Below are 20,000 nucleotides of genomic sequence, written 5' to 3'. Positions count from 1 at the left end.
CAAAATGACAGGTCAGACTTAAGTTTGTTTGAGTGAAAGAGGAAAAGATTAGTTTTTGAGATACTGCACACTTAGCGATTGCACTTCAGCCAGTCAGCAACAGATTTGAGTTATTGATTTAGAGTTACTTCAACTTGGTTAAGGTTTCTACTGAAGATTAGCATCATCAGCAAATAAGTCAAATGTTAGTAGGCTTGAGGGGTTTGGGAGGTCGTTTACATATAGTAAGAATAAAAGGGGTCCAAGAATGGATCCTTGGGGAACACCACAAGTAACTGGCTGAGAAATTGAGTTATGACCATTAACAAATACATAATGCAGTCTGTGGGATAGATAAGATTCAAACGATTCAAGTGCATTACCTATTATTCTATAATGGTTGAGCTTAGTTAATAGGATTCTGAGATTAACCGTATTACAGGCTTTGTTGTAATCAATGAATCTACAACAACCAAATTCGTTATTATCAATGGAGTGGCGGATAGATTCAGTGATTGAAATAAATGCATGTATAGTAGAACAATTTTCCCTAAAACCAAACTGAAGTGGATAGAGAATCTTCAAATTTTCCAAGTATTTATAGAGATGATGATACATAGCTTTTTCAAATATTTTACTAAAAAATTTGAGGACAGAGATGGGTCTGTAATTATCTTTATGGCACTCATACTACCAATAAAACTCCATTGGAAAAGAAGAGGTACTCTACCTTCCAGAAAGAAAGAACGAGGAAGAAGAAATTAAAGAAACAGAGAAACTAAAGGACATGTCAAGATCTGGCACAACAAACAAACCAGGTCAAGAATAGGATTGACAATGACAACGTGTCACCTAATCCTGTGCGCCGGTGGTGCACTGGAAGGGTCAGGAAATCCTGAGCCACCAAAGATTTTTTATCCGGGAAAAATTGGCTGAAAGGCCACCAGCTTGCCGTGCAATAGCCGACTTTTTTTCACGACTAACTGCACTGAGGCTTTGGGCCGATTATCCAAAAGCTTGCAACGAGCTTATCCTCTTTTTCAGATGTCGAAAAGTCTCTCCGATCTCCACCATGTTGAAAAATACACTTGCTCACGTGACTCTTTTGACACTTCCCAATTGGTTGCAGTGCGCGTGAAGCCCGACAAAAAATCTTGGTCCACCGTACACTAGCTGACAAGGCCGGACAAGACATTTTCCCCGGGGGAGGGAGGGGGGAAAGGATGGGAGTGCTTGTTGTACCTTTTAGGGGTTAAAAAAAGCGGTTTTCGTACCTCTTAGGGTGTTCAGCCTCAAAAGGTCCACAGCAGGAGCTTAAGTGGCACCTTTTAGGGTGTTGAGCCGAACATTATCACAGCAGACACTTGACAATAAACTAATTTTTAATTTTGTCTAGTTAAAACCTATAATTTGCTACCTCTTAGGGGTGAAAAAAATTTCATGCCACGCCCACAAGACAGGATCTTGATACCTCTTCGGGGTTCTTTTCAAAATTTCCGACGAGCACCCCCTGTCAGTAATGTGTTAAAATTAAATAATCATAAGTACAATTCAGTTTGCTAGTTGGTGAGAAAAATCACAAGAAAGGGCACTTTATGAAAATTAATTTAATTATTGCAAAATGCAAAACAACAACAACAACAACAGGAAAAAAAGACATCACTGGCATACTTTGAAAAAACTATTTTCCATTATCAGGCAGTATTTCCATTTGAGTTTGAATTTGTCTTTTGTATCTGCCCCTTCCCTCTTCCATGTGGTGAGGAAAAAGATTAAAAAGGCTCAACACAAAACCATTATTAGGGCAGACTCTACGACCCTGTATCACCATACACCTATGTTATGGTACTATGTAAAAAACCACTTGTCATTCAACAAAATGTGATAGATATTGTGATGTAATTGTTTACCATAATTATAGCAACAAGAGATCTACCCAATATTTTGTCTTGACATCCTTATACAATGTCATGTACATGTGCCTGATAACTAAATCGTGGTGACCCCTATTAATTTTATTATAGGAGGTGGAAGCGGAATCATTTGACCATCAATATTGGTGATTCCTGTCATTTTTTAGCCCAATGGATTCATGCTTCATTAACCATTTGTTATTTGTGATTCTTTTAACCATCTCTCGTAATTCATGATTCCCAAGCCTTGAACACAAACGTTCATCATTCCTTCTAATTCAACCACTCATAACCACTGTGATTTATGTTTCAGGATTCTGCTTCTACCCCCGATTACTATTGCTGTAAAGTAACACTTTGCAAAGTTAAAAATTTCTCAGGAGTGTATTTAGAACTACCTCTATGATTGGAAAATTTAAGGTGGCTCTAAATCCGCCTCTAATAATTTTTTTAACCCAGAGAATTTTATCCTAGCCAGCTAGTTGATCACTTCCCAGCAATACAAAATGGGCATCATCTGGTTTGTTTCTCCTTTAAAAATTCCACATGCATAAACTATGCATAAAATCTCCATCCTCTAATCTCATTGATCCTATTATGATTTTCTGAAGAAAACCAGAAACGATTTTCATGAAGCCAAACATTTCAATCAATGTTCTTTCCATCTTATTCAATTATTCATCTTAATTTTGGTTTTTGATTTCTGAATTCTACTACTCAATCCACCCTATTATTTAAGTGATCACATAACTGCAGCCACGTACAGTGTAACATGTAGCCAAGTAAATACACAAGTGAGACTTCTATTGTAGTTCTTCAGCTGTTACTACATGTATAAATCACAATTTATTATAATTATACTTTATTCCAAAATGGCCACCATTTTAGTATTTTTGGTTTGAGTGCAAATTGGCCCTTTTGGGCCTCATTCAAGGTTAAATGAAGTTATTCTTTTGAATTTTACGATTGAAAGCGAGGCCAAAAGGGCCAAGTTTCAAGGAAACAAAGGGTCGAATACTAAAATGGCCGCCATTTTGGAACAAGGTGTATGATGGTTGTTTCATTAAAATTAATAAACACACCTTTCACTTCTCTGACGTCTGACTTCATTTCTGGATTTAAATAAGAAACAAGATAATAATTACCACATTGTGCTTTATTGGTTTGTTTCACCTAAAAGTCTCTCTCTAACACAACACTACAATGGACAGTGAATGGGGCCCTTTTCAGCAGTTGTGAAATTGGGTGACCTGAGTTGAGTGGTAAATGGGTTAACAACATGAACATCCACTCATGAATGTCACCTTTAATTCTTTTCCTCCTTAGTGACACTGATAATAGATTTTACTCTAACACCAAACAACTTTACTTATCAATGGAGGCCATTCAAGGGTTAGAGGGTTCAAAGTAGGTATTGAATAATCATTAGTGTCAGCTTTTTTCTTCCTTTCTGGACAGTTGGCCGATTTTCAAGCAAACAAAGGAATACTAAAATGGCCGCCATTCTGGAATAAGGTGTAGGATGGTTGTTTCATTAAAATTGACAAATTAACACACCTTTCACTTCTTTGACTTCTGACTTCACCATTTCTGGAATAAAATAAGAAACAAGATAATTTAATTACTGCATTGTGTGTTCTGAATGTGGCTTTATGAACCATGGAAACCCCTGCATAACATAGTCTTCTGATGAGACTGTTACTGGAAGCAATGTTTCCTACAACACATTTATGTGGATGCACTTTATGGAAGTTGGAATGACTACTAGATCCAACAATCATGTGTAATTTACATGTACAACTTACAATAACTTAGGGCTTGGAGTTGGAGTGTTGAGCGTAATACCATTAATTTTGTCTATGCAATAACATGCAGGTTTGGAAGGGACAATCTGTGATTATTTTTCCCAGCTTTGCAGAAAATATATGATAATAACTTGGAGAAGGATTAGCAACTAACAAAGTTAGTGTCTGCATTTCATTAATGTGCAAATCCTTAACACATGTATCATTTTAGTGATGATCACACCGACCTACAAATGGACCTTTTTGGCTGGTACGTTTTGTTTTCCCATTCCAGACCACATGATGATTTCAAAGAAGATTTTTCTTTTGTTTTTTCATAAGTTATGCATACATGTATGTTGTAGTTAAAAATCTTGTCAGGTACTTTTTCTTTCACTAGGTTGTTCTATTTTTAACCTGGGGTCAATTCAATAAAAAAGTTGTTTAGTTTTCAATCTTGTAAATTACGCGTGTATAGTCCAACTTGTGAATTGATGAATTCAATGAATAGTTTTTCTACACTGGAATTTACACGTCTAGCAACTGGAAGTAATTTGCCCAAGTACTATTTTGCTCCCCTCCTGTTTGCTTTCCCAAAAAGTTTAGGGAACTGTTCTCTTACATATTTTTCAAAGCATGGTCCCTCTAGTTTATTGTATCAGTCACATCCGATCACACCTTTGTTGAGGTTTATACTAACGAACAGCTTGCCAATTTCCCTTTTAAGGCCTTGGACAGCTTGTTTCTAATCATTATCCTACAGATTGTTGCTAATTAAATTCCTACTTCCTCAGCAACATCTTTACCTTTGTTGTTATCATCTTGCACAATAAATAAAACATATGCTCTTAAAGCGTCATCAACCTGCCTTTTATATACCATTTCCAGTTGTTTTGATAATAAGCCGCAATAATCACATCATATTGGTTTTTTTAAAATTTTGATTTATTCAATTTTTAAGTCCCAAACTCATCACAGTAAAAGGTAATAATGTAATGGAGGGTGTAAACTGCAGGTTGCAGGCTGCAGGTTAGGGTTGCATGTCATTGTTTCACTATAACTGAAACAACCCAAACCTACCCTTGTAGAACCAGACACATGTAAATGCTATGTAAAGTTTATCACATAACTATGTTGAGCTATATAAAGGCTATTTCCTGCTCCTAATAGCTATGTAATAACTATGTCACTTGCTACATTACATAGTTCAGTCTGTGTAAAGCATATGCAATTACTATTGCAATACTATTTAAAGGTCACATAGCTCTCAAATAGCTATATGAACACTATTGAAAATCTTCACATAGTTTTTAAATAGCTATATATTGACTATGTTATCTGAAGTCCAAGTATACTTTTCACTTACATAGTAAATGCGTACTATGCTTTTGGTATGTGATTGTAAAGCATAGTTTTCACATAGCACATCAAATGAAGAAGAGTTTACATTGCTTTTACATACTGCTATCTATTTCCTATGGCTTCCTATGCATTTGCTATGTAGTGGGATGAAATAGTTTTTACACCCACATAAACAAACAGGAGTGTATATAACATTTCCATATACTTTACATACTGCTATCTATTTCCTATGTTGAAGCAAAGGCTTGCTATATATTTACTATGTCTTGGGGTAAAATAGTTTTTACATAGCACTTACTAAACAAAAAACATGAAAACACCCTAAATAGACTTTATAACAGTACTGCTATCTATTGCGTATGTTTTGGACCTGAGTATAAAGTATACTGCACCAACTGAAACAAACCAGGAGTAAAAAGTTACATAGAGTCAACATACTGGTATCTATTTCCCATGTAAAAGCAAAGGCCTGCTGTATATATTTACTATGCCTTCCGGTAAAATAGTCTTCACATAGCACTCACAAAAAAAAAAAAAAAACAGGAATAAAAATCCACATAGACTTTACCTACTACATCTATTTCCTATGTTATACATTAACATAGGAATTAAGCAAATTCATAGGATTTCCAAATCATGCCATCAGCAAAACTCAGTGAGTTGGAACTCTTGGAAATTTTTGGGAATTGAAAGCTAAAAGGGCACTGTGGACTAGCAATTTATGGGAATCTTTAGGAATTCCGTTCAATAATTCAACCTGAGGGTCACTTGAGTGAGTTGAAATTCTTGAGAACTTTGTGCAATAGCACTGTATGTGCCAGTGAGACAACAATCAAAGTTTAAGTGCCCTTTTAGGATTTGATTTCATCTAGTGCCTTGAAAAAATGACTTCAACTTCAACCTTCAATACATATACAATGTATAACATTAAACAAGGTTTGGTCTTATTCAAAGCATGCCAATGTGAATATGATATCTTTCGAGTTAATTCACTGTTTGTAATACATGTACCTAGCTAAATTAAGCAATGTCCTTTAAAGGCTCCAAACTTGGATAATAAAATCACTCTGTACAGGGAGAAATGAAAAAGAAAGCTTTTATTTCAATGTATTCAATAGATTGTGAGAAATACCAATCAACGGATTACCTTGTTCTCTCCGGCCTTATTCCAAAAGGAACATGATGCATTACTCTTGAAAACTAGACCCTCCGTGAGGGTACACTGGGTTGCCTGTGGTATGTGCACCGTTCCAGACAATTTTTTTCAAGTTGGGGGGTCATTAAGACCATTTAAGGGGTCACCCAGAAGTCATACCAGCAGAGGCCCTTTGGCTCACAGGTCCTCACACGTTCATACGACAAAACAGATCTGTCCTCGCGTAATATGTAGCTCTAACAGTGCACGATATTGTTTTGGTATTGTCTATCATTGTAGTGCCAAGGTAGAAGTCTTAGGTAAATAGCCTGAGAAGACATGTGGTTACTAGCAAGGTACTGAACCCAGAAAGATCGAAGAAAATAAATGGGCTGTGAGAAACATTGGCTTCTCGGCTGACATGTTGATAAACTTCTTTTCACCACAAGTTTGAGCATGCCCTCTGAGCATCTGACAGCTTTGTAATACTAGAGTTTACTAAAGTTAATCCCTAGGGGTCCGGCGGGGTTAGTGTCTGGATGGGTGACCAAAAACATATACCCCTTCGTAAAACAGAAGCCTTGGACCGAAAATACTATTAACGCTAACAAATGCAAACTCAGCAAGGTACAAATTTTGTTAGCTTGCTTATGCAAAAAATATTGATGCAAAAGTAAATAAATATTGATACACAGTTTTTAGAAAGAGCAGAAGGAAGTTTCCAGGACGGTCGCTCGAGAATAACATATTTACGACATGAAAACAACATTAATTTTGAACCGTGAATATAGAATATAAACAGTTACGATCAGCGACAAACATTTTAGGAGATTTTTGCTACGTTCAATTTTGTTATTGTACATTTTGGCTGCACAAATAAATTGCAAAATCAAAAGTGACATCGCCGGAATTCAGCGGGCGCCGCGATTAAGTTACCGCAGCATGTTTACTTGCCAAACAGTGAAGCATCTGTGTCAAATGATGGAAAGATACCGGGTTTTCGTAAGTTTCTTTTTCTGTCAAGTGTTATAAAGTTTGACAATAAATGAGCGAATTCAAAACAAAGATCACAATCGCCCACCATTGTTTCTGGAAAGTCAAAAATTTACTCTCCAAGACGAGGTTACTTATCACCAGGTAATTCCATCATTTTGGAAATAGCAGCTACTTTATTATTCACCAGCGTCACAATTTTTTGTTGATTTTGGGGCTCATTTTGTTGAAACTCAAGCACGCTTCCAACAGACCTGTTTATTTTCATGAAACCTTTCTGCTTACAGAGCAATACTAAAAATATCCTCCCATATCACGTTTCAACCTTAAGCTTGAAAATTCAATACACAACACGATATTATAATTCACAAAGGCAGAAAATATCGCAGAATCCTGTTCCAGAGAAACATTTTCTTGAAACAAACAACATAAGCTGCACTAAAATGCCATTCGCGTTGCAATGACTTTCGACACCATTGCTGGTTAACGAGAATAACAAACTCACGAGGCAGAATGTATATTTATACTTATTAATTAAGTTAGCACAACAGAAAAATGCTAACCTCATTTTGACACTAAAATGCTTTACTATTGCCATAAAAACTATCCAGTTAAGCTCGCATATTATAAAACATGATGAATTCATTAAGGCCACCTTTTCCAGCGAACAATTTTTTGAAACAAACAACATATTTGCTATTATTGCGTGCGTGAAGAGAAAAAACTCAATCGTGTCAAATATGCGCAATATTACAACAAACTAAAATTTCAGGATCAAACCGTTTCCATGAAGAACCTTTTCCTTGAATAATGAAGCACAAAATAGACGACAAGCTTTCTTTCAAATAATTCCTGGCTGTCACATTTGCAATTTTTTTTTTCCCTGAAGATTGTGCAGAGTTGATCACAGATCCACTTAAGGTGTTCGATTCGTTCTCTGTCTTTGTTGAACCCTTAAGTTACCAGAGAATTTTCCATTGGTTTCAGTGTTCTACAGGTTGTACATAACAGCACATTTTGGCAAAATCTTAGAAATGCAGCTCACTTTGATTTCGGCTCGACTGGTGACAGATTGTTGTCGAAGTCCATTACTCGTCGCTTTTAAGATTCCACCGCCTGTCTTGTTCAGTATCCAAATGACTTGCCATTATTGAGCTTCATAAGGGTATATTTTGTTCAAAGATCCACTAAAACACCATTCGCGTTACATGACTTTCGACGCCATTGCCGGTTAAGTTTATCATTCTACTGTGTCCACCAGAGAAATCTACGCATTTCCACTACCCTCTCTATCCTAAGAAAATACAAGCAGAAGGCTCTATGCACAAAGATACCACTTAGCAGGGGAGCGATAGGCAAGACTTTTACCGACACGGAAAAAAAAATAATAAATAAAAAAAAAGAAAAAAAGAAAACAAATAAAACAAACAAATCCCTCCCACTTTCCGACTGCCATACTGGCAACCCAGTAATTATTACATGTACACACTCCAAGTCAGCACTTAGTCCTTTCAATGAACTCCAGTATCAGTGAGAGACAGGACTGGAAACTAGTGAGTCCTTTTCGTTTTGGTCAGCAGTCAGCGGTAATCAGTCCAGCTCTTACAGGTTTTTGGCGGTTTTATAAATTCAAACGTTTGTATCTACGATCACGCTTTTGTGGTGACTTTTTTGTTAGTTTTACTCTTTAAATGCTGATCCAGGCAAGGAAATGCTTATAACCACTCAAGTAAAAAAGTAACCGTTAACTTTAAGCGAATAACATTTGATTTGATGCCTTATTGTCTTCAAAATGAGGAACGATTTACATGCATGTAGAATTCACATTTTCACACCTTTGAGTCAATTTGTGAAGTTAGGAGACTCAATTTGGCTTAAATTCTATAGCCCTGTAAAACGAATTGGTAAACCTTTACAAGAATAATGAAGTTAGATCAAATGGTGAAGCAAATGATTTGGAACAAGAGGCTCTAAGTAGCCTATACTCATGCACTGCCAGGTTATTTGTACTTTTGTTGACAGTATAATAATAATAATAATAATAATAATAATAATAATAATAATAATAACTTTATTGTACACCACAAAACAAGGTATACTATAGGTGTTACAAGAATCTTTTTTTCGATGGGTCCATAGACCTGTACTTTTCAAAACAATTTGAAAGAAGTTCTTATTTTTTTCCCTGGGTCCATTGGGCTGTAAATGTCTCTCCTCTTTCTTCCAGTTTGCTGCAATTTCTGAAGTAGATTTATGCTTCCTTATTATTTGTTTCCTTTCTACATTTGATAGTTTACATAAACATCTAAGAAATGAAACCTCATACTTTGTTTCAAAACAATTAAATTTACTTTGAATAATAGAACAAAAGTGATCAATAACAGAATCTATATTTGAAAAATACTTTTGTTACATTTTTTGGTTCAGAACCACTGGATACAAAAACGTGGTAACTCATCCTTTTGCTTTGCATACCACTGGAAAACACAACTTATGCAGTAGCTATATAGCTTCAGTTATAGCGGAGCTTCTCTTTGGAACGATCTTCCTGAGGATATCCGCACTACAAAATCTCTACGCAACTTCAACAGAAGAATTGGTAAATGGCTCTCTGTATCGGACTCCCACACGGCAAATATGTAAACCAGTTAATAGAAATTTTACTTAAGATGAATTTCTTCTTTGTTTTGTATTGTCATACTGATATTTTTACCATGTTTGAAATAAGTTTTCATTCATTCATTCATGATGTTCTCAAAGAAATCTTCCTTTTGTTTTTCCATAAATTATGCTTAAATGTATGTTGTAGTTAAAAATCTTGTCACATACTTTTTCTTTCACTAGGTTGTTCTATTTTAAACCTGGGGTGAATTCTATAAAAAAGTTGTGTAGTTTTCAATCTTGTAAATTACACGTGTATACATGTATATATAGTCCAACTTGTGAATTCATGAATTCAAAATGAATACCGGTAGTTTTCCTACACTGGAATTTAAACGTCTAGCAACTGGAAGTACATGTAATTTGCTCAATTACATGTGTTATTTTGCTCCCCTCCTGTTTGCTTTCCCAAAACGTTTAGGGAACTGGTCTCTTACACATTTTTCAAAGAATGGTCCCTATGAGTCACATCCGATCACACCTTTGTTGAGGTTTATATACTAACGAACAGCTTGACAACTTGAACCCTTTTAAGGCCTTGGACAGCTAGTTTCTAATTATTATCCTATAAATTGTTGCTAATGAAATTCCTACATGTACTTCCTGGGCAACATCTTTAGCTCTGTCGTTATCATCTTGCACAATAAATAACACATATGCTCTTAAAGCATCGTCAACCTGCCTTTCATGTACCATTTCCAGTTGTTTTGATAATAAGCCTCAATAATGACGTCATATTGTTTTTTTTTTAAATTTTGATTTACTCATTTTTAAGTCCCAAACTCATCACAGTAAAAGGTAATAATGTAATGGAGGGTGTAAAGTGCAGGTTACAGGTTGCAGGTTAGGGTTGCAAGTCATTGTTTCACTATAACTGAAACAACCCAAACCTACATACAAAAATGCTAACCTTAAGTTCAAACATTGTTTTTTAGGCCTAATGTTAGCATTAGTAAAGTTTTAGGTTGTTTCAGCTATGGTGAAACAGTGAACAGCAACTCTAACCTGCAACCTGCAGTTTACACCCTCCAATGATGTAATGGTAGCACAAGCCTGCTTACATGGAATACTTTCCCAGGACTTCATAGAAATCAATACTATTTGTGTGCACAAGGAGACTTTTATCAAAAGTTAGATGCCATGAAAAGTCTTAAAAAGGGAAACAGCAAACTCACTGTCTTTATACAAAATGAATTATTCCGTAACGCTATTAATTTTGTGAGTCTCTGTCATTTTCATCAACAACAAAAAAGAGTTTCACAGATCACTTGACGAGAACCTGCAATTTACATGTAATGTCAAAAGAAGTTGAACACTGGACAACAAGAGGAACAAGTGACTGAAAGTGAGGCAAATTAGCAAGTAAAGAACCAGAAATTGAATGTGAGACTCAACACATTGACAAAGAATTAGGAGAAAAAGCAGATTTGATACCAAGGAAAAATTCTGTAAAAAGAAAAGCACAAGATTGTTCGATTGATATGTGCAAGCAAGTGAAACAAATCAAAACAAGGCAACTACTGTATAACCAGAAATGTAACTACTGAGACCAACTTTGTTTGTGTCAAGATAGATAAGGTGGACAAAACATCACCACTTCATCCTGATGTTCTTTTTGGCCAAATAATGGAAATAGAAAACAGATACGCTGTACATGTAATAAGTAAACGTAACACTGGCTACAAAATTTGGATTAATACAGTACATGTACATACTCTTACAAAGTTGTATTTCACCCACAACATCAACAAAATGTGAAAAACCAAACATGAAATTTAATAAAGAAACAGTAATCAACTTTCACAACTAACTGTCGCATATGGCACAAGAACAATAATTATGGCTTTCTACAGGTTTTACATCAGACAATTTTTAGCTCATCAATGATCAATAAACCTCTTAAAGGCAAAAGGGTTAAACCAGTATTAATCACTTTAAACCAGTTAGAGCTACCTGTAAGTGAGTATTGCCAAAACTAAAGCTCCTGTCACCCTAACCCTAACCACATGCTAACCTATAGATCAGTGCTTAGGCCTAATTGCAAACAATGCCTGCAAAAGTTCAAATAAATGCCTGGTTAGAAAAAAGTTACCTTCATAGGAAAAAAAACTCCAGTTAAAATTAAGTTTAACTGGGATGGAAAAATTACCTGCAATACATACACGTGAACATGCTAGCCTGCTTGCAGGTGGTAATTTGTATTTCGGTCACCACATTGGACAGGTGAAAGTCGGAAGATCTGGGACGACTGGGGAATACATGTACACCGACTTCCAGAAAACTAGTCTTTTCTCAGGACAAAAAGTCAAATCCTGTCCACCAGAGGACAGGGTTTCTAATTGGTCGAGTAGGTGTCAACAGAACAATGACGTATTGTATTATTTGATCATCAGAGTTAATGAAGCAAGAGAAACCACAGATGTGAAGCGAGTGATATGTAGAACATTGTCTTTCCTAACTTTTTAGAGGAAAAACGATTACCGTATTTATTCGATTAAGTGCCCAACCTCGAATAAGCGCCCACCTCGAATAAGCGCCCATCCTGAAGGTAGAAAAAGTTCATAAGCGCCCAACCTCGAATAAGCGCGTACCCCCACCAAGCAGCAAGCACTAGCAGCTTCTCGCGTGACTGACCCATTTGCTGACGTTACACTGTCAGATGTCGAGGAGGCAGCACCAGAAAGTTCACTTATTGGGCTGAGCGACGATGACACTGAAGTTCATTGAGAATCATGATAGCTAAAGAGACTTCTGCGAAGACCGAACAATGAGTTGTTAGTCCTGGGCATAAGTAAACCGAACAATGAACAGTTACAATTTATACGCTTTAATATTTTGTCATGTTTTGTTGCAAAATAAACTTTTTACTTATTGAAATGGTGAAAATTTAATAAGCGCCCACCTCGAATAAGTGCCCACCCTGAAAGTCCAAAAATGAAATAAGCGCCCTGGGCGCTTAATCGAATAAATACAGTATTTTGAAGCCAGAACAGGAAACCGCTGTTGTAAGTCTACAAAGATTTTCACCGTATTTTTGAATTTTTCACAATTCAAATACTAAAAGAGTAATATTGGAATAATAACGGAAGAAACTGAAAGCTGATAATATTATGTTTCTTTACAGATATTAACACCATTTGGATCAATTGTCCTGCCTTTGAAATGGAAAAAGCTTCCTTGACCCTACAGATTGAGTTCGAAAATATTTTTTCAAGAGAAATTAAATTAACTGCTTGCCTACAGTTGTATCTGATCCAATGTACATGTACAACGTCAGTTTGTCCATGGTTGCTTGAACACTGTTTTCTCGCTGCTTGAAGTTGGCTTCACAGATTTTTCAAACTTTCCGTCTTGAACAAGAAATCGGAATGGGCAAAACCTACACTTATCGTTTGCCGCTGATTCTGCCAATTTGCTTCCATTCTTTACTGCTTTTTTGGGTGCAAGTAGACACTCCAGAGCGAATTTGTTTACAACTGCATGGTTAAGTGATTGACAGCTTTATTATGGTCTCTTAGTTTATTGATCAATTATTGTGGCGTGACATACATGTATAACCAGAAGCTCAACAGAAAGTGGGCAGCTACTGAGAAAAGACCAGTTTTACGGCAGGCGGTGCATTCCCCATTCGTCCCAGATCTTCCGACTTTCCCCTGTCCAATATGGCAACCAAATAGAAAGTACCTCCTGCAAGCTGGCTAGTGCACATGTATAAGAACATATTTTGAAAGAAACTTCCCTGGAGTACGAGATGGGAAAACGAAACGTAACAGCTAAAATTGTCCATTCCCCTGCTTTAGTACATCTTTGCAAAAAAAATGTTAAACTCAGTCTTTTTAGTGCGAAGTCCGAAGGACGGAGAACTATTAGGTTTAGAATGGGGCATGATACTTCAAGTAAGCAACATAATATTAACTGATTAAAATTCCGGTGTCAGATGTCATTATTCCAAAGGGTTGGACACAATATTATGCTTTACTTGACGCAAAATAGGTTGAAAATTCTTCAAATTCTTTGTTTAACCACGTGTAGTGGTGGGTGAGTAGCTCGAAATATTTCATCTAGGGGTAGGTGAGTCTGCTGGTTTTTTGAGAACAAACTGGGAAATGTCGCTGATTTTCTCCGGCCCCTAAAGATGATATGTGGTCGATATCCGAAATCGTCAACGGCAACGGGTAAATCGCGTGTCTCATTCTCAGCGGATCAGTCCGCCATTTTGATGTCGCTTTCCTCGCTACGTATGAATGGGAAGTTTTGGTCTATTTTGTTGCTTCTATTTTATGTTGAGGGAATCTACCTGTGTACTTTACAACAACAAGCACATTTATGGCAATTAAATTACTATTTTTAGCCTTTGGTTTACTCAAATGTGCCTTTATCGCTTTTATTTTGCTTTGCTTTTAAGATTAGCAAATGGTTAAAGTGAAATCACTCCTTGTTTTCTTCTTGTTTGTGTTCGTACGTGCAAGACTTCGCACTAACCGTTCGGTACCGCTCGTTTGAAATTCTTTCCTCCTTTCTACCAAAGGAATTGATTTGAGCAAATTAACTTGACCCCTTTCGCAGCTTTTATGTGCAAGAAATGGAGTTCCACATCTTGAAAAAAAAGATTTGTTTACGTACATTGTACAGTTTTGGTTCTAGCAAAAATAATTATAGTAAGTCAACATTTTCTGTAGTTTTTCAGGTTTCATCTTTTGGCAGGCAGAATTCTCTGAAAGCTGAACCCTCTGTATTGGCAAGATGCACAAAACACCTTTAATTCACTAACCTCTAATGGCATTAACTCCTTTGAGATCAAGCATACCTTTCAGCTCATCAAGCTCCTCCTTGGTGTTATCATCATCCTTTTTCCACTGCTTTAGTAATTCTCGATAGTGCTCCTCAAAATCAGGATCCATGCACTCAGTCTTCAGTTGGCTGATCGCACTGGCATAAGTTGTTCCAGATCCAAGGGCTAGCAATGCATTACTTATATACTGCCATAAGATATTGAATGTTGCATCATCAACAGAAGCTTGGCTGGCATGAGCATAGACTTCATTTCTGTAATACTTGATTCTTGCTATGTTTGCCTCACAACTGTTATCACCAGCAAGAGGAAGCATGTCCCAGCTTCCAGTACTGGCAGGAGGACTGAAACCACATATATTTCGCAGCAATACCACCAGAAGCGTAATGTCAAAGCTGGCTGATGACACAGGTGAACAAACAGTTGGGTATAGCTTTCCCCACTGTGTGGGATTCAAAATTTTTCTCTTTCTCAGTAACAGCAATGTAGGGTAATGCGCTGAAGTATTTGACAAAATCTTGTGAAGATTAGCTGGAGAATGTATTCTGTCAAAGGTATCGCGAAGGGCCTGAGATCCTACATCCACTAAAAGACGGCACAAACGGGCATAGTTTGTGCTCTCTCTTGTTGAGGGAAAGACTGCTGGACCAGATGCCATGTCCCAATCTGTTGACCATATAAATGTGCAAACTGACTGTGGTTCATTGTAATTGAATTATTCTATAACTGCACGTAAGCAATGCAATATGGCATGCAATAGGTGTAGCAATTAACTACAGACTGGTTTAAGTGAAATTGGGAGGGCATAATTAACCATCCTGCACAAGAAGGATTTAGCAAAAAGGGATGTGTGCCTGTTAGGAAAAAATCAACAGATGGTACAGCCTACAGTATGCTTTACTTAACCTAATGACCCCTGGGAGTGAGACTAAAAAAAACAGATTTTACTATGTCTGACGCCAGAAAATTGTTTACTCGTCAACTGGGGGACTGTCCTTGGGCACCAGAAGGGTCAATGGGTTAACAAGGTGCCAGTATCAATTTCTGCTAGAAACCACAGAACTACAGTACTGTGCAAAAGTAATGAGAGCGAATTTCGACGAATTTCGTCTATTGTTCTCGCGAATTTTCGACGATATGTCGGCGAAATTTCGCGAGGTATTTCGCGTCGCTCAATACGATATTTCGAAAAAAATGCGGCGAAATGATGCGAATTCTTTCGAAATTTCGAAGTAACGAACTTTCCTTGCTGCGAACTCTTTCGAAATTTCGAAGTAACGAACTTTCGTTTGTTCGAATTTTCGAAGCAGTGAACTGTCGTTAAAAATACACTGTACATTATAATTGCAGTAACATACGTAACTCGGAACCAAACGCGCTTTGTTGATTTATTTACACCACGACTGAAGAGCGTTTCAAAAATGAGCTAGAGAGATTTATCCCGCACTCTGCTTCAGTAGAGTAACTGCCCGTTTGTTTTTAGACAAGACAAACCTTCAAGGACTGAATCGTAATGACAACAAGCGGGTTTGTAAAACTCCATGATCTGGGTTACGCATGCATGTTTCTGGTTGAAATCTAACTCCGATTGAAGGTCAAGCTTGCAATGTTTTGATCCTCTTCATAGACAAAAAGCGCTTTGATTTGCATACCATTAGTTCGAAAATGTGAATGATTTCAGAGAAACATAGAATCGGTTCAACAATTCACCAACATCAAAAAATTATGACAAATGTCTATTATTTGCCGCGGGCTGTAAAACAAGTGTCGTCACACAACGCGTGACGACACTATATTAAGAACGGCTGAGTAGGAGACTACTGTAAAACTAAGTAAATGTAAGAAACAAATCTTGATTCATTATCTGGTTTATTTAAGGTTTACATTGCATTCCAAAAACAAAGAAAATGAATCTGAAATATACCTAGATAATACATGCAAAAATACACACACAGTTGCTAACAAGTTTGTTTGTCGCTACTTTTTCTGAAGTTTGGCAGCGTTTGTGTAGTCTGTTTGAATAAATTTGTTTGTACTAATTATTAACTGTTGAACTAGTGCAATGCAGTGTTTATTTTAACGCATTTCGGTGTTAGTCAGAGGAATAGAGCGTTCGAGTCTCTGTTAGTTGCGTTGGTTATCTTGGCGGCTTGCGCGTGCCGCCTCTGCTGTTACAATGTACTTACCTCAGCCTCGAAAATTCGCTGCACTCTTCAAAACTTCGAAACACGCTTCGAGCATTCTTCGAAATTTCGAAACATTTCCTTCGAAATTTCGCGAATCTTCTCGAATTGTCGTTCGAATTTTCGCTGGAACATTCGCATACAATTTCGAAATTTCGAAAGTGTCAAGACAATAGCGCTTTCGAAAATTCGTCGAAAGTTCGGCGATATTTCGTTTCGTTCCAAAAATCGCTGGTTTTCGTCGAAAAATGGCAAAATGTCTCGAAATTCGTCGAAATTCGCTCTCATTACTTTTGCACGGTACTGTACCTCCAAGAAAGTGCAAAATCACCAAAACAGAATATAACACACCCTTCTTTTCAAAATCCTTCTCAAATAGTTACATTATTGATCAACCTGCAACCCAAAGACTAAACAAGTTTAACTTGAGCGCTCTATTGGTTATTACTATGGGCCTTACCGTTGAAAAAAGGGTCAAATTAGCCTTGGGTTAGTGCTACAAAACCAGTAAATTAACTTGAAGTTAAAACAGATGCCATTCAGAGAGTTCGCGTCCACATTTCTGCCTTTATTTCTTGAGAGTTTCAACAGACAAAGCAATTAAATCAATATAACTGGCCGAGTGACCCGCACTACAATATTTTATCTTTTCTCCTACCCTTACCATTCCGGAAACGCACACGACTTGTTTTTTTAAAATAATTTCATGTCAAAAATAGTTGATTGCAAGATCCAAATAGTTTCACAAGTTTATTTCACATAAACAACATTTAATGCCTTCGTGCACCGTAAGACAATAGACACAACTATAATATATACAGGGGTTTCAATAGAAGCCGGTTACCGGCAGTATACCGCCGCCTGCTTTGCCTCTCACCGCCGGCTAGTTTACCTTGATTTTCACTAAAAATGCTATCATAAACTTGTCAAACTGCCGCCTTCAATGGGCTATCATGGACGGCTCTTTCAGAAGTTATTGAAACCTCTGTATATATATGTAATTGAGGGGCAGGGAATGTACTGGCAAGGCACGGATAATACCCACCGCCCGTATGGACCACTGGATGAGGGGTCTCGGCACCTAGCCAAGGGGGTGTGTCACGCCTGTATTGCGAGGCGGGCATAGTTGCTGGCATAATTTTCTGGCGCCAAGTTAAGCCCAGTCCAGCAAAGTAACAATATGCCCCCACCCTAACAGGGCTTCAGCACAAGGCTAAAGGACTGCCACAGGCAGCAATTCCCTGCACACATTTTATATGTATTTAAGAGAACTATTAAAGTAGGTTACAATAAAGGGAGAGAGGGATTAAACTGCAGAACAGAAAACAGAACAAGCTGAGCTTTGAAAACGTCAAACCAACAAGGCTCACATGGTGGGATTGAATGAAAGAGCCAAATAAGGTAATCACGCAATGGGAAGTCACGCTCTCCTCCCAGGTTGACTGCCCAGTATTTGTTTCTGGCATTAACTAACATCTATTTTGTTCTAAAATATCATTTAATGCTTTAGTGCACAGCAAGACAATAGACACAACTTGGGCATAAACAAGGGGCAGGGAACGTAATGGCAAAGTATGGATGATACCAACCGCCTGTATGGACCACGTCCAGAGGAGGGGCCTACAAATGTAGGTGCCCAGCTGAGGGGTGCCTTATGCCTGTATTGCAAGGTGGGCATACACTGTAGTTGCTGGCATAATGTCCTGGGGCCAAGGTACTAAAAAGTCCAACGAAGTGACAATATTCCCCCTCCCTAACTGGGCTTCAGCTCAGGGCTGAAGGGGTACTGCAGGCAGCAATTCCCCACTTAAAATGCTCCCAACTTGACAGGGAGAAAGAACAACCCCATCTCCATGGGGTTGCAATGCCAAAAAGCAAACATTGCCTGCCCCAAGGGTGAAAGAAGAGAAACGACGAGTGGAGATGTGGGTCAAATCGTGACAAGAGCATAAAGAACCCAAACCAATGGGCATTTCCTAGAGAATGGAGGGGTGTTACTAAACACAGGAACGGAACGGAATATACCGGAATAAACCGGAATATGCCGGAATGAGGCGGAATGACACCGGAATGACACTGGAATGAAACGGAATGAACAAAAATGGTACCGGAATATATCGAAACGAGCCGGAATGACACCGGAATGAGGCGGAATGACACAAATAAAGCGGAATAAACCGGAATATGCCAGAACAAGGCGGAATGACTCTGGAATAAAACACAATGACACCGGAATGTTACTTCCACACTTCGATCACGAGAAAAATTTGACAGGTATATTTGTCGCTAAATGAACAATTATTTGTTGTGGAAGTAACATTTTTTTCATGAACAAATGCAGTAGCAAGAGAAACAGAATGTTATTCTAATAATATTGTTTTTGTCCATGGATCTCGGAGGCGGCTTACACTGTGCGAATCAGAAAACCTGGGAACATTTTTACTTCATTCTGACTGGTCAGTTGTGTATTGACTAATCACAATCAAGTTCAGCGAACCACAAACTAATTACCGCTGCTGCTTGCCTGCTTCCCACGACCCACACGTGATGGAGATATACGGAAATAGATTCACGCAAACGGGCGGAAGACTCTTTTTCTCTTCCCGATTGTTGGCCATAATGCTATCGAACCTGAACGCAGTTTTTCCTTGTTTGAAGAAAGAAGTCAGAAGCACAGAAAAAAGATCGATCGTTGATAATATATTTACATGAAGAATTGTGAGAACATATTGTGACTCGTTCCAAGACTTGTTACTTCCCCTTTAATGCAATTTTTTTTTTCTGTCAGTCTCTCTCTTCTGCAACAATTATTCTTCCACAGTCTAGACTGATAAAAATTACTTTTTGTTCCTTGTCATTCCGGTCCACGCTAATCAGCTTGATTCTGGTGTCCTTCTGGTTTGTGCCTTATACTGTTGTCATTCCGCCTCGTTCCGGTATATTCCGGTACCATTCTTGTTTATTCCGTCTCATTCCGGTGTCATTCTGTTTTATTCCAGAGTCATTCCGTCTTGTTCCGGCATATTCCGGTATATTCCGCTTTATTTGTGTCATTCCGCCTCATTCCGGTGTCATTCCGGCGCGTTTCGATATATTCTGGTACCATTCTTGTTCATTCCGTTTCATTCTGGTGTCATTCCGCCTCATTCCGGCATATTCCGGTTTATTCCGGTATATTCCGTTCCGTTCCGTTACGTT

General features: G+C 37.7%; 1 protein-coding gene across 1 annotated transcript in view; it reads right to left on the bottom strand.

The window, feature by feature from the left end:
- Positions 1 to 20,000, bottom strand: part of LOC138047041 (uncharacterized) — a 41,246-nt gene that overhangs the window by 9,768 nt on the left and 11,478 nt on the right. Inside the window, exons 3-5 of the mRNA XM_068893728.1 lie at positions 14,635 to 15,285; positions 3,450 to 3,482; positions 2,975 to 3,004 (exon numbers count right to left, since the gene is read on the bottom strand). Of these exons, the coding sequence (XP_068749829.1) occupies positions 2,975 to 3,004; positions 3,450 to 3,482; positions 14,635 to 15,277 (706 nt within the window). The 5' untranslated portion in view covers positions 15,278 to 15,285. The remainder of the gene's footprint in view (positions 1 to 2,974; positions 3,005 to 3,449; positions 3,483 to 14,634; positions 15,286 to 20,000) is intronic.

This window comes from Montipora capricornis, chromosome 4, assembly GCF_036669925.1.
Source record: "Montipora capricornis isolate CH-2021 chromosome 4, ASM3666992v2, whole genome shotgun sequence".
Classification (NCBI taxonomy): domain Eukaryota; kingdom Metazoa; phylum Cnidaria; class Anthozoa; order Scleractinia; family Acroporidae; genus Montipora; species Montipora capricornis.
This window is presented reverse-complemented; position numbering and strand designations above follow the sequence as displayed.